At 39.9% G+C, this 16,714-nt stretch overlaps 1 protein-coding gene across 1 annotated transcript; it reads left to right on the forward strand.

Moving 5' to 3' along the window:
* The first annotated feature begins 6,108 nt into the window (after nt 1-6,108).
* LOC132560735 (uncharacterized) lies at nt 6,109-14,895 on the forward strand. The gene is made up of 6 exons (XM_060225411.1): nt 6,109-7,061; nt 7,917-8,014; nt 12,542-12,798; nt 13,292-13,450; nt 14,146-14,227; nt 14,505-14,895. The coding sequence occupies exons 1-6, from the start codon at nt 6,280-6,282 to the stop codon at nt 14,774-14,776; spliced, it is 1,650 nt and encodes a 549-aa protein (XP_060081394.1). The 5' UTR covers nt 6,109-6,279; the 3' UTR covers nt 14,777-14,895.
* The last annotated feature ends 1,819 nt before the right edge of the window (nt 14,896-16,714 follow it).

Raw genomic sequence — 16,714 nt, forward strand, 5'->3', positions numbered from 1 at the left:
TAAACATCTACCACGACATACACTAAACATCTACCACGACATGCACTAAACATCTACCACGACACAAAATTAACATCTACCACGACATGCACTAAACATCTACCACGACACAAAATTAACATCTACCACGACATACACTTAACATCTACCACTACATATACTAAGCATCTACCACGACACACACTAAACATCTACCACGACATAAACTTAACATCTACCACAACACACACTTAAACGTCTACCACGATATATACTAAACATCTACCACGACACACACTTAACATCTTCTACGATATACACTTAACATCTATCACGACATACACTAAACATCTACCACGACATACACTAAACATCTACCACGACATGCACTAAACATCTACCACGACACAAAATTAACATCTACCACGACATGCACTAAACATCTACCACGACACAAAATTAATATCTTCCACGACATACACTTAACATCTACCACGACATACACTAAACATCTCCCACGATATACACTAAACATCTATCACGACATACACTTAAACATCTACCACGATATATACTAAACATCTACCACGACACACACTTAACATATACCACGATATACACTAAACATCTATCACGACACACACTAAACATCTACCATGACACACACTTAACATCTACCACGATATATACTAAACATCTACCACGACACACACTAACATCTACCACGACACACACTTAACATCTACCACGATATACCCTAAACATCTCCCACGACATACACTAAACATCTACCACGACATACACTAAACATCTACCACGACACACACTAAACATCTACCACGACATATACTAAACATCTACCACGACACACACTAAACATCTACCACGACATACACTAAACATCTACCACGACATACACTAAACATCTACCACGACATACACTAAACATCTACCACGATATATACTAAACATCTACCACGACACACACTTAACATCTACCACGACATACACTAAACATCTACCACGACACACACTTAACCATATACCACAATATATACTAAACATCTACCACGACACACACTTAAACATCTACCACGATATATACTAAACATCTACCACGACACACACTTAACATCTACCACGATATACACTTAACATCTATCACGACATGCACTAAACATCTACCATGACACAGACTTAACATCTACCACGATATATACTAAACATCTACCACGACATACACTAAACGTCTACCACGACACACACTAAACATCTACCACGACACACACTAAACATCTACCACGACATACACTAAACGTCTACCACGACACACACTAAACATCTACCACGACACACACTAAACATCTACCACGACATACACTAAACATCTACCATGACCTATACTAATTTTCTACCACGACATACACTAAACATCTACCACGACACACACTAAACATCTACCATGACATATACTAAACATCTACCACGACATACACTGAACATCTACCACGACATATACTAAACATCTACCACGACATACACTAAACATCTACCACGACATACATTAAACATCTACCACGACATATTTTAAACATCTACCACGACATACACTAAACGTCTACCACTACAGACACTGAACGTCTACCACGACATACACTTAAACATCTAATACGACATTCACTAAACATTTTCTACGACACACATGTGTTCCACAAAGTGATATCACTTTAGAAGATTGGTCAATCAAATTTTCTTACTGACGATTAATGTATTAGCTTAACTACAAGCACAATAATCATAAACATAAATGTAAATTATGTAAATCTGTAATATATCAATATTTTAATATACTACATGATGTATCATTAAGTGCGCAGTAACCTGATTTATATACGATGTACATCTTTAACCAACTATATAAAAATATCTAGGTCACCTCATGATAGTGATGGAAAAGTCGTAACACGCTATCGTCACATCCTATATGTTCTCATGACTGTCATAAAGGTCTTTTGTACTTACTGTATGGAGAGAGTGCCCGTGAATAATGAGATTACTCAAAACTGAAATGGCATAATTAAAAGAACAAGACAACGGCGTCCTATCTTGTTTTGTGAGATAAGACACAAGCTATACAGACAATGTCATGACCCAATACAGGGGCAGACATTCATCACAAAGTCCGAAAGGTGGTACTGCCAAGTAAGGTCAAGGACATAAAAAGGAGCATTTCAGGAAAAGGGTGAAAAAACCCAAAGTACGATTTTTAATTTTTAACACCTGTACCTGCTCCGTCTCACCAAGTCACTAATTATCAGAAATCCAGCCAAGATGATACACTGTAATTTTAGATGCGCTGAATTGTAAAATCCAATGTTTTGGGGGAGGTAGTAGTAGATAATAAATTGTATTGTAAGGTAGAATACGCTACATTCTCAGTATAGTCGACTACCAACGAAAAGAAACACTATAGTGTACACAGTGTTTGCCATATTGGAAATCGCAGGTAACATGTATATTACAATGTACACTATTGTCGGATACACGTATCGATCAACGATTGAGTGGAAAGGTGAAGGTCAATACTTCGATTTCCAGTGGACTGTGAACCCCGTGGACTGCGGGTTCGATTCCGAACAGTGGATTACAGAGCTCGGGGCAGCGGGTTCGATTCTCGGCAAAATGTTAATTTGGTGTGACGGTTGGGGTTGTGAATTCGATTCATGGCATATTCATATTGCGAAACCAAGGATTGCGGATTGGATTATCGTCGGACTGCGAAACTGTGGATAACTGGTTCGATTCTTGGAGGGATACCGATATCCAGGTCGTGACAGACCGCGGAGTTCGGGACAACAAGAAATTATTGTGATTTCCTCTGCGGCGATGTGTGAAGCTTAGGGACTTTGAATCATTCCGCGGCGAACTGTGGATATCGGGGTTGTATGTTCAGCCTACGCATACACCGAATCTTGGGGTCGCAGAGGTATATTCCCAGTGAACTTATCCAAAAGCTGCGTTTTCAATCACTGCTAGAAGAAGTAAAACAGATTTCCCTTTTTCAATTTAATTCAGTCTCGCAGTGGAATGATCTATGTATGTATGATATATATAAATCAGGATATCTACCGCCAACGAAAAAGATTTCAGACCCTGTCTTGCTTGTGATGGCTTATATCTACAGAGGTTAAAAACGGGACGTTGTTATGTTATAAATAACTAATATAATCGGCGGCTGCCATTGCAAAAATCTCCACATTTTTATATCAAAGGTTTTTTCAGAAGTAACTTGTTATCACGTGATGTACATACAGTAGAAGAAGCCATTGACACACGGACATAATGTTGCATTACATATGATAACTCGGTAATATTTTACATATCATAGACACCTGTGTTACACACTAGACCTCATTCGTTCTTAAGATATCCGACCCTATTTATAGCTTAAATGTAGCGTGCATTCAAAACAAGTTTTATCACATTCAGATCATTTCAAATCTTCAAAAAAGATGATATGTCGAACTTGGCAGCAGTACATTGGTTCCCAGTGGGGTAGGGGCTCGTCTTATCGCGAATACATCTGTAAACTCTGAGGAACAAAGTAATATTCAACACAAACTGGTGAATCCTGCATCCGCAGGACTTCAAAATTATATCAACTGTCTACTCCATAACAGCGTGTGTAAGTTATACATTTGTACATAACACGAATACTAAGGCATATTAAATGTGCGTACAGAATATGTGAATAATGTATAAGTTACTCACTGGAAATGTAGGTTATTGTACAATATGTAGGTATTATATACATTGTGTGTACAGATGTGTACTTATCGTACAGGACACGAGTAAAATTAAGTGTACATCTATATGTACGTAGGCACGTGTGATTGATGTACAGTATTGGGTGAAACACGTGCATCATTTTGTAGGGTAGAAGGCAATGTGGTCATATAAACGTACAGAGAAGTAGCTTTAGCGGAAGTACTACCATTTCATGTAAAATATTATTACAGTATTCACAACGACGAAATTATGTTAAACAAAATCATCAATAAACGGAAATTGATTCCTTACGGCAATTTTATTTCAATTATGAATGTTCTACTCGTCGGAACACAATCAGAAAGCTTAACAACAAAGTTGGAATATATCCTCATTACAGATGTCCTGAACTTACGTCAGCAGGAGAATATAACAAATATCGTTTTAACAATTCTTACATATGAAGTATTATACTTAGATAAAACACATAAATTAATTTACGTGATCAGTTCTGGGTGTACTTAGCATGGTAAAAGACATAGGTTAATTTACGTGATCAGTTCTGGGTGTACTTAGCACGGTAAAAGACAAAGATTAATTTACGTGATCAGCTCTGGGTGTATTTAGCACGATAAAAGACATAGGTTAATTTACGTGATCAGTTCTGGGTGTACTTAGCACGATAAAAGACAAAGATTAATTTACGTGATCAGCTCTGGGTGTATTAAGCACGGTAACAGACATAGATTAATTCACGTGATCAGCTCTGGTGTGTACTAAGCACGGTAAGACATCAATTAATTTACGTGATCAGCTCTGGGTGTACTAAGCACGGTAAAAGACATAGATTAATTCACGTGATCAGCTCTGGGTGTACTTAACACGGTAAAAGACATAGATTAATTTACGTGATCAGATGTGGGTGTACTTAACACCGTAAAAGACATAGATTAATTTACGTGATCAGTTCTGGTGTGTACTAAGCACGGTAAGACATCAATTAATTTACGTGATCAGCTCTGGGTGTACTAAGCACGGTAAAAGACATAGATTAATTCACGTGATCAGCTCTGGGTGTACTTAACACGGTAAAAGACATAGATTAATTTACGTGATCAGATGTGGGTGTACTTAACACCGTAAAAGACATAGATTAATTCACGTGATCAGCTCTGGGTGTACTTTACACGGTAAAAGACAGGTTAATTTACGTGATCAGCTCTGGGTTTACATAGCAAGGTAAAAGACATAGATTAATGTATGTGATCAGCTCTGGGTGTACTTAGCACGTTAAAAGACATAGATTAATTTACGTGATCAGCTGTGGGTGTATTTAGCACTGTAAAAGACAAAGATTTATTTACGTGATTAGCTCTGGATGTACTTATCACGGCGCTCTGTGTTACATACTGTTAAGCAACAAGCAAACATTTCATCCCGTAAAAATTATCCTTGCCACTGAACTGTACGAATAGGCGAGAAGAAGAATTAAAGAATACTCTGACCAGTATTAAATATTTGGCTGCATGTTACCACCGGAAATATCTATCTACTGTCTAATTAAATGTTGCAGGTGCGCGTGTCCGTCTGCGTGTTTAGAAAACGTTGCTGATTTTAATTAAAAGCACGTGAGTATGTACATGTGTAGGTTTGTCCATTCCAACATATCTATGTTTAAAATGGCAACGTAGTTCTGACATTCAATACTGTGAAGTGTTAGTAATAATAATTTGCTCGCCTACTATGAATAACTATCATATTTGTGTTTATCGGGGAACATCCATCTCCGGAATAAGATGAAATAGCTTTATTTTAATGCCGACCATGTCAGCATATATCCCTCTGTAAATCCTCAGAATATTAAAATTGTATCGTATAAATATAGCATTTGATGTCAAGTCGTGAGAGCGACTACTATATATACATGTACATTACCTATATGCGTTGCCAATGACTCATAATATACATGTATCGACTCGGCGGCCGCGAGCACCCTCCCTTATCTCTCCCATCCCCGGGGGGTACACACTCGGGTCTGTAGAGTTTTAAGATTTGATAGTTTGTCTTTGATTAAAACCTTAGTATATATACGAGCGGTTTAAGTCGGGTCCTGTTGAGTAGAAATTTACCCTAACCCTCCGAAACAGTGATATGTATAGTAAACAGTGATGGTAGGCGGACGTAAACACGGCTACTGAGGCTGGAATACTTGTGTAACACCATCTCTACACACCCCAGCCTTATCTCTAAAAAGTGTGAACGGAAATGTTGGCGTCACTGTTTACTACTACAGTATTTGTGCGGCAGTGGTCGAACGGTCCGGACCCATGTGTAATGGTGGCGATTTCTTCTCTGGCGATGTCCAATCATTTTGAGAACAGATATGTATTGTACTAGTGTCGGGGAAATATTCGTTTGTGGATATATCTACTTCGATTTCGGGATGATTTAGTGTTTAGAGACTGGGCATTACACTGATAAGGGCGGACACCTGTTAACTGTTATTAACCGGACTATTTACACTGTTACAATATGGATAGAAAACCACCCAGACCACGGACGCTAGCTCTCACGCCCCAATCTGGTAAAAAACAAGTAAAAGTTTCTCGACAAAGAAAGACTGCCTCATGGGTGTCCAAGAACGACAAACAGCATGACCTTCGCTATCTCGCTAATGACATCAAGAGTATTATACAAGGAATAACATTCGAGAAGTCAACCGAGCCGACCTCTGGAGCTACCGACGGCTTCATGCGACGCGCGGCGTATATTGGTGTCCGGCGGAGTTCAACTTCGGACGAAAGTCGGCGACTGTCGTCTAGGCGAAGTGATGTCGTTTCGTCCTTTTACCGTGAACGACAAGAGCGTGATCAGCTCACACGCGAGTCCATGCATATCGCACGACGAGCCGCGCTCCAGGACGTATACAACGAGGAGCGCGGAGAATTGGCCAAGGGTTCGAGTCTGAAGCGGATATCGTGTCCCTGGGATATGTATTATGATAAAGACCGCGACGAAAGTCGTTCTTTACAGATGATGGCCAAAGAACTTCGTCATGTACAAGATGTACGCGAAAAGGAAGTGCGCGACCTTCTCACACTGAATACTAAACTACAGGACGACCTGTTTGAGTCTGACCAGGAGGTATGTGCCTTGCAGGAAACGAACGCTGGACTGGAAGGTCGTCTGGATGACATGCTTCAGGTGTACGAACGTATTAAAGGCAACCTCAAGCGCTGTCTGACAAAGGTCAAGGACTTGGAGAAACTCGGAAAGCTTTCTGGCAACTACAGCGATGATGAGGTCATACTAAGGTATGTACGTCATCATTTGTTTATACATTGTACGTCATAATCAATAACGTCACAGTGGATATGACTTTACTCAAATGGCATTTTACAGAGCTTAAGTATTTAACAATTTTGTGGTGATAAGAATTTCCCTGGTTTTGGAAATCGGAAAATACCGGAGAGTGTTTACTATTATGAAATCTGCATATAACTCATGTGTCGTATTTATATAATTCTGAATTGTTGTATTGAGTACCCTAATAATCACATACTATACCTGTACACCTGAAAAACAATTTTAGAGGCGACGCATGGCCGAGGCCTTGAGACCGAAATAACATTTTATCTACATTCGATATACAGAAGTATCGATTCCTGATGATTTCTAAACTTCCTTTAACAAAACTTTTATACAACCTTCATATCATTGTAATTGGTATAATTAAGTAGACAGTATATTATAGTGTAATAAACACACAATCTGAAAGTGATGATCTCAGGAAAGACGTGGAGACATCCACTCTCAAAAACCTTCTGATCGATGTTGACGTTTCATATTCATGATCAAGCCGAAAATCAAACTTGAATTAAGAAAACCTCTCGTCTAACAAAATAGAAACCCGATCACGAAACCTCATGACGTCATTAGTGTAGTCACCTGTTCAGTGTAATGCCTTGATGATATCTATTTATGTTTAACATGGGTAAATCCCTAAAAGATAGAGAATAGAATATGTATTATATAATTGTCGCAATTATCAATGAGTGTCAAACATCAGGTATGTCAAACTGTCGTCACATGAAATTTTAGTATTAATTTGTATACTCCGACAACATTTATACGATTTTACAATAAAGGAGATTATTGTATCTATTTAGAAATGGCAAGGGAGATAAATCGGAGGTGTCCAGCGTATCGTCGGGATTTAACACCCTGTCTGAGTCTGAAAATGTATCCCTGGGACCGGGATACGAAGGTAAGTATCAGGGATGTATTTCTGGATCCTGTTCGGGTTAAGAAGTTATGAAAAAGGTTAAAATTCCACGTCGTAATGCAGAGTTATCTGCTCTTTTGAACAGGTATTGATTGGTGAGTCATATGTAATTTAAAGTAACGACTAACGTCATACGGATTGTGAGAAAATGGCCCGATGTTCTTACGTAAACTAATGACATAACAATCGATACAATGAACTGTCGGGATGAGAAGGTATACACTCCTGTCGGTCGGGATGAGAAGGTATACACTCCTGTCGGTCGGGATGAGAAGGTATACATCCCAGTCGGTCGGGATGAGAAGGTATACAGTCCTGTCGGTCGGGATGAGAAGGTATACATTCCTGTCGGTCGGGATGAGGAGGGATACATCCCTGTCGGTCGGGATGAGAAGGTATACATTCCTGTCGGTCAGGATGAGGAGGTATACATCCCTGTCGGTCGGGATGAGAAGGTATACATCCCTGTCGGTCGGGATGAGAAGGTACACATCCCTGTCGGTCGGGATGAGAAGGTATACAGTCCTGTCGGTCGGGATGAGAAGGTATACATTCCTGTCGGTCGGGATGAGAAGGTATACAGTCCTGTCGGTCGGGATGAGAAGGTATACAGTCCTGTCTGTCGGGATGAGAAAGTATACAGTCCTGTCGGTCGGGATGAGAAGGGATACATCCCTGTCGGTCGGGATGAGAAGGTATACATTCCTGTCTGTCGGGATGAGAAAGTATACAGTCCTGTCGGTCGGGATGAGAAGGTATACAGTCCTGTCGGTCGGGATGAGGAGGTGTACATTCCTGTCGGTCGGGATGAGAAGGTATACATTCCTGTCGGTCGGGATGAGAAAGTATACAGTCCTGTCGGTCGGGATGAGAAGGTATACAGTCCTGTCGGTCGGGATGAGAAGGTATACAGTCCTGTCGGTCGGGATGAGGAGGTATACATTCCTGTCGGTCGGGATGAGAAGGTATACAGTCCTGTCGGTCGGGATGAGAAGGTATACAGTCCTGTCGGTCGGGATTAGAAGGTATACAGTCCTGTCGGTCGGGATGAGAAGGTATACATTCCTGTCGGTCGGGATGAGAAGGTATACATTCCTGTCGGTCGGGATGAGAAGGTATACATTCCTGTCGGTCGGGATGAGAAGGTATATATCCCTGTCGGTCGGGATGAGAAGGTACACATTCCTGTCGGTCGGGATGAGAAGGTATACACTCCTGTCGGTCGGGATGAGGAGGTATACATTCCTGTCGGTCGGGATGAGAAGGTATACATTCCTGTCGGTCGGGATGAGAAGGTATACATCCCTCCTGTCGGTCGGGATGAGAAGGTATACATTCCTGTCGGTCGGGATGAGAAGGTATACATTCCTGTCGGTCGGGATGAGAAGGTATACATCCCTGTCGGTCGGGATGAGAAGGTACACATCCCTGTCGGTCGGGATGAGAAGGTATACAGTCCTGTCGGTCGGGGTGAGAAGGTATACATTCCTGTCTGTCGGGATGAGAAAGTATACAGTCCTGTCGGTCGGGATGAGAAGGTATACAGTCCTGTCGGTCGGGATGAGGAGGTGTACATTCCTGTCGGTCGGGATGAGAAGGTATATATTCCTGTCGGTCGGGATGAGGAGGTATACAGTCCTGTCGGTCGGGATGAAAAGGTTTACATCCCTGTCGGTCGGGATGAGAAGGTATACATCCCTGTCGGTCGGGATGAGAAGGTATACAGTCCTGTCGGTCGGGATGAGAAGGAATATATTCCTGTCGGTCGGGATGAGGAGGTATACAGTCCTGTCGGTCGGGATGAGAAGGTATACTGTCCTGTCGGTCGGGATGAGAAGGTATACATTCCTGTCGGTCGGGATGAGAAGGTATACAGTCCTGTCGGTCGGGATGAGGAGGGATACATCCCTGTCGGTCGGGATGAGAAGGTATACATCCCTGTCGGTCGGGATGAGAAGGTACACATTCCTGTCGGTCGGGATGAGTAGGTATACATCCCTGTCGGTCGGGATGAGAAGGTATACAGTCCTGTCGGTCGGATGAGGAGGTATATATCCCTGTCGGTCGGGATGAGAAGGTATACAGTCCTGTCGGTCGGGATGAGGAGGGATACATCCCTGTCGGTCGGGATGAGAAGGTATACATCCCTGTCGGTCGGGATGAGAAGGTACACATTCCTGTCGGTCGGGATGAGAAGGTATACATCCCTGTCGGTCGGGATGAGAAGGTACACATTCCTGTCGGTCGGGATGAGAAGGTATACATCCCTGTCGGTCGGGATGAGAAGGTATACAGTCCTGTCGGTCGGGATGAGGAGGTATATATCCCTGTCGGTCGGGATGAGAAGGTACACATCCCTGTCGGTCGGGATGAGAAGGTATACATTCCTGTCGGGCGGGATGAGAAGGTATCCATCCCTGTCGGTCGGGATGAGGAGGTATACATTCCAGTCGGTCGGGATGAGAAGGTATACATCCTTGTCGGTCGGGATGGGAAGGTATACAGTCCTGTCGGTCGGGATGAGAAGGTCGGTGGAGAGAAATTACATGTATATAACCCTACCGGTCGGGTTGAGAAATTACATGTATATATCCCTGCCGGTCGGGTTGAGAAATTACATGTATATATCCCTGCCGGTCGGGTTGAGAAATTCCACCTATGCATTTATTTTTTTTCTGACATATTTCCTATGTCATGACAAAGAAGCACAGATTTTTACAGGGAGTTTTTTTTCTGCTCGTCTTCAAAACACGTCGTGTAGGAGTTAGTATTTATTTCCTTTTTATCAAGAAAGTAAAATGTATTTATCTTCTCCTGACATACAGCGATACGTATCTGTTAAGTGACGTCACATCCTGTTAAAACGCGTGTTTTTTATCTGCATGGAAGTTTAATGAACTCCAAGTCTTTGTATTAAGATTTTTTCTGTGTATGTTTGTCATTTTCAGTAAATCGTACGTGTGTATTGGACAGGGGCTACTACAAATGTAGATGCAATATCAAATACTATCCAAACCGCTCGCGCCATAAGATCGGCCCGTAGCGACCGAGTCCACTAGGGGTGGGTGTATATATGCTCCATTGAAAAAAAAGTAATACTTATTTTCTCCTATAATCTGACTATTAAATTATAACTATCGAGTCCTCTAATAATGTGCAGTATTAAACACGAACATTTTCCAATTTTCCAAGCCTCTTATTTATGTTTGGGGGACATTTTCAGTGAGTCGTATCTACTTATGTCTGGATATTCAACCTGTAGTTCAGTGAATCGTACGTATGTGGGGTAAGTCAGTGAGTAGTAATTGTGTGTAGCACATGTTCATTGTCAAATTGTATACTTGTATGTATTGGGCATTTACAGCGAGTCAGATTTCTGTTTGTGAAATCGTACTTATGTGTGTGTTAGACATTTTCAGTTGTCGTATCTGTATGTAGAGAACATTATCTGTGAGTCATACTTGTAGACTTGTAGGACATTATCAGTGAGTCAAACTTGTACACTTGTGGGACATTATCAGTGAGTCAAACTTGTACACTTGTGGGACATTGTCCGAGAGTCATACTTGTACACTTGTGGGACATTATCAGTGAGTCAAACTTGTACATTTGTGAGACACTATCAGTGAGTCAAACTTGTAGACTTGTGAGACATTATCTGTGAGTCATATTTGTACACTTGTAGGACATTATCAGTGAGTCATACTTGTACACTTGTGAGACATTATCAGTGAGTCATACTTGTACACTTGTGGGACATTATCAGTGAGTCATACTTGTACACTTGTGGGACATTATCAGTGAGTCATACTTGTACACTTGTGGGACATTATCAGTGAGTCATACTTGTACACCTGTGGGACATTATCAGTGAGTCATACTTGAAGACTTGTGTGACATTATCTGTGAGTCATATTTGTACACTTGTGGGACATTATCTGTGAGTCATATTTGTACACTTGTGGGACATTATCTGTGAGTCATACTTGTACACTTGTGGGACATTATCTGTGAGTCATATTTGTACATTTGTGGGACATTATCAGTGATGATTACTTGTACACTTGTGGGACATTATCAGTGAATCAAACTTGTACACTTGTGGGACATTATCAGTGAGTCATACTTGTACACTTGTGAGACATTATCAGTGAGTCATACTTGTACACTTGTGGGACAATATCAGTGATGATTAATTGTACACTTGTGGGACATTATCTGTGAGTCATATTTGTACACTTGTGGGACATTATCTGTGAGTCATATTTGTAGACTTGTGGGACATTATCTGTATTATTTGTACACTTGTGGGACAATTTCAGTGAGTCATACTTGTACACTTGTAGGACATTATCAGTGAGTCATACTTATACACTTGTGGGACATTATCAGTGGGTCTTAATTGTACACTTTTGGGACATTTCCAGTGTGTTATACTTGTTCCTTTGTGGGGCATTATCAGTGAGGGTACATCTTCCAAGGTTATCTACACTGTATTTTAATTGATAGGTGACGGAGAGGGGTCAATCTGTGCTGATATCAGTCGTCAACTTGACGACGCAATCAATGGGGCATCACCTCTCCCTGGATTACCACTGGCTACACCTGCAAAACAGACGGACCGTCCTTCTGCACCTCCGGGTACACCTCGCTCAGCTACGCCCTCTAGTGACATTGCACTGCTGCAGTCCGCGGACAAACAGTTTATAGGAAGACTCCAAGCTGATGTCAACTCATTGTCTGAAATTAACAACGAACAATCAAAAGTAGGTACATTGTTTGGTAACACTTAGTCTCACTCACCCAGACGCTTGATTGCTTCGTGATTTATACTATGTAAATGTCTTGGCCAGAGAGCGGTGCTTTTTACGTACGGTTTCAGTCACTAAGTATACAACAATAAAAACACGTGTAAATTTGTGCGATAGTTCGATCTATTAGGTTGTGTGATTCCTCTTCAAAAGCTTCAAAGCAACAATAGTATATACCATAATCAGCTAGTCAGGCAGGTCATGAAACGATTTCACGGGACACTGGAAAGAAAAAGATGATATGATTTAGTCGAAGTGATAACAACAGGGAACAGCCATCTTGTTCTGGGTGTATGAACTGTTGGCCAGATACAAAACTGTAAAACTGGCGACCAGGGAAAATAACAATTGTCACAATCGAACAATTAGATAAGACCTATTTCCTTTTGTGTGTGAAGACTGAATTTTAGGACGAATTAACAACATGACTTCATTTCATTGTCAACAGGAAATTGAGAGGTTGCGGTCGGACCTGATGACATGCCGAAAACACATGATGACGTCACAATTTCAGTTAGAGGCTGTGGAGATAGAATGTGGACGTCTGTTATCGATGGAAGACCAACTCATCTCCGTCATAACCCTGCTGAAGCGGGCTAGGGAGCAGGTATTTGTACTTCGATAGAAGCGATTAAAATCTACAGTTACCGCCGAAAGCTGGATCAGAGTAGATCTCATTGTTTCAGAAATTTTGACTCTTTTTAAAGGCTTCAGAATGGATATTAGTGTAGATTCTTAAATCAACTGGATACCTAACTGACCAGTCAAATTAGATAAAGATACTGACATGCCGACTGGTATTTATTTAAACAATGTATTGTAAAAGGAATCACTTCCAGAAAGTGCTCAGGTACACATTTTTCCATTTTGATATTTTGTGATTTTCAAAAGGTTGCTAGATTCGCAAAATTTGGATACCTACAAAAAAATACCGATATAAATTATCTTTGTGAAGAGGTACTCTTCACATTTTTTAAAATCAATATGTAAAATGTTTAAATCCACCGACTTGGTATTCAGTAGTGTCTGTGAACCTTTAAAAACGATAATCCAAGGTTTTGACTAATGAAAGAGCTTTGGCATGTAATAATAGGTTTCGTCATGTTTTGCGTTCTCGCCATTTCTTACACTTAACATTAAGGAAATCTAAAGAGAGGTTCTGAATCATGAATATTTGTTCGAAAGCGTGACAGTTTTTCTTTTATTCCGCTTTTATCTTAACCTTTTATATGTCTTAAACTTGGAGATATTGTTTAAAATCAAATCCATATGATTGATGTACACATTTTGTCCTGTTTACAGCACGTTCATCGCCAATTGTTAGGGGATATTATGATGGGAGCTATCGCAGCGGCTGTGGCTCTAGAGGATGATGTATCGCCGGGTACGTACACTGACCACTCTGATAGCAGTGATTGCATTGATACAGACTGTACATCTGTACATTGAAGTATAAAGATTCTCTGTGTTGTGGTCACAATAATGCAAGACGAAATATATTTAACTGAGGGCAATGAATCAGTTCCTCGACTTGTAAGAAGTACAAGATTTTGAGAAAAAAAAAAGATTCATTTTTCTATGTTGTTGTGTGACCTATAATTATGCAACGAAATATTCAAACACGTGAACCATGTTATTGGAGTTGTCTTTCTTGTTTTCAGGATTGTGCGCCGAGTCTTTCTTACGAGAATTACAGGAACAGTTGTCTCTTCATCCCGTCCTCATGTCTGTGGAACTCTTAGAGGGCGCTGTTGCATCACGTGTCACGCTCTCAAACGTAGAAAAAGTCTCCCGACAAAACAAGAGCTTGTTGGAGGATCTCAAGTTCATCGATGACGAAGATGGTGGACAACTGAGTGACAATGATTCTTTTCACAGCCTTGGCAAACACCTTAACGACCCAGAAGATAAAGCACATAATGATTCGGCATGATTCAACGTCAGCGGCCATGATGATGACGTTTTATATAATTTCAATGCAATATATTTAACCCGTTACCTCAGTAACAATGGCAGTCTATTTATATATATATTACATACTCATTCCTTTTTTACTCCACGTATCTACCTCTATCTATCAGATTTAGTGGTTGTTTTTAAGTTCTGTAGAATTGTTTATACATTGTTTTTTAAGTTATTTGTCATCTATTGAAGGCTTTTTGGTTATCAGGATTATGTCTCATTTTATAAGAAAAATGTATTCGCATACATCATATACTGGTTTACGGATTGATATTATCCGGCGAAATGGAGTTTATATGATAAGAAATAACAGGTGACTTACACAAAAAATTCATATAGCTGTCATTCACCATATACAGATACTATAAATATTCTGACAAATATTTATATTAATGATATACTCCAAACTAGTTTAGACAATTTACTGTACTTGCAGTAAATCAGAAGTTAAAATAAATTACTACGTGTACCGTATCACCAGGTGTATATTGAAATATTCGTGTTAGTCCATATCCAGTATACAGAACCTGTATTACACGTGTATAATGATAATGTAGTCTTATGGTTACTAGTGATAATTGTATTTACCTGTATAACACGTGCATCTCACATTACCTACCTTGTTACCTATATATACATATATACATTTGTACCTAGATATCAGGTGTTTTTTTATAATATGATATTATTTATATAAATTTTATATGTAATCACTACTATATTTACTGGTACTAAAAAGTGTGTATATAAAATCACATGTTAGACGTGATATTTTCTCAGTCATTATAAACATGCCATATCTTTTCATCTATCTACAGTTGCCGGGCATTTTCCTTACATTTAAACATAACCACGAGCAAGTGAATTCATACGTTAATGAAAACATTTAGATTTGACGTAAGAAATTAGCAATTCTCTCCCCCCCCCCCAATCACAAAGCGGGTTATTAATATACAACTGTCAACATACCTCTAAAAGCCTAAACTATATTGTGATATGCTACAACGAGCAGGCAGAATCCGTGCACGCGATGTGAATAACATCGTGAATTGTCGTCATATAATTAAATCCATTATCTACCTGTTTTCAGGAAATATCCCCTTCTCGGGTTTATGAATTATCGTAATACCCGAAAAACAAGTCAATCATTGTAGACTATTTCTATACATAACAAAACATGATAAAAATTATAAACAAGGTTTTACTTTCAAATCAAATACTAATTATGTTTCGATTCTGTTTCAAACAAGCATTGTTGTTAGTCAAAATACATCACGTTTCTGGTATGCCATACCATCAAAATGTCGTCGTGTTGTTTGTCACGTCGCTTCTGATTGGCTAATAGAACGAAGTAAACCATTTAAAAGGAACCTGTATGTAAGAATGTGAAAAATATCAACATTTATGTCGGTATGAACGCCATTATATCTACATTTCCTTGTTTTACAGTATCTGGAGAGGTTGATCTTGTCATAAAACATGTATATTTTGTTCTGATTTGATCATCCGTAACGATAAAGCAGTTGTGTGGTAATTTAGTGACTGTTTCTCATAGATATAAAATTCGTTTATTATCACGTGACAATGAAATGACGTCATCCATATCGTGATATCATGTGACGTCGAAGCGGAAACGTTGGATATGTAACAGTCAAAATGGTCAGATTTCCGACTTCAAGAATCATTCAGATGTCCGTTTTCACTTCATTTGGAATTTATGTCACTTTTCTCAAATGTTTCATTTAAACTCAAATACTCGTTTCAGGTTATAAATTAAACTTATCACACACACACAACTACCTTGTTATCAGAGTGATATCACCCCATTCATGATTTTGTTATAACAGAGGCACGTGTAATATGACCTAGCGGAGCTTTGTGTGGCTGAATGTACCTCAATGTATAAGGA

Source organism: Ylistrum balloti, unplaced genomic scaffold (assembly GCF_031769215.1).
Source record: "Ylistrum balloti isolate Yb309-2 unplaced genomic scaffold, AGI_CSIRO_Ybal_v1 Utg371104, whole genome shotgun sequence".
NCBI classification, from domain to species: Eukaryota; Metazoa; Mollusca; class Bivalvia; order Pectinida; family Pectinidae; genus Ylistrum; species Ylistrum balloti.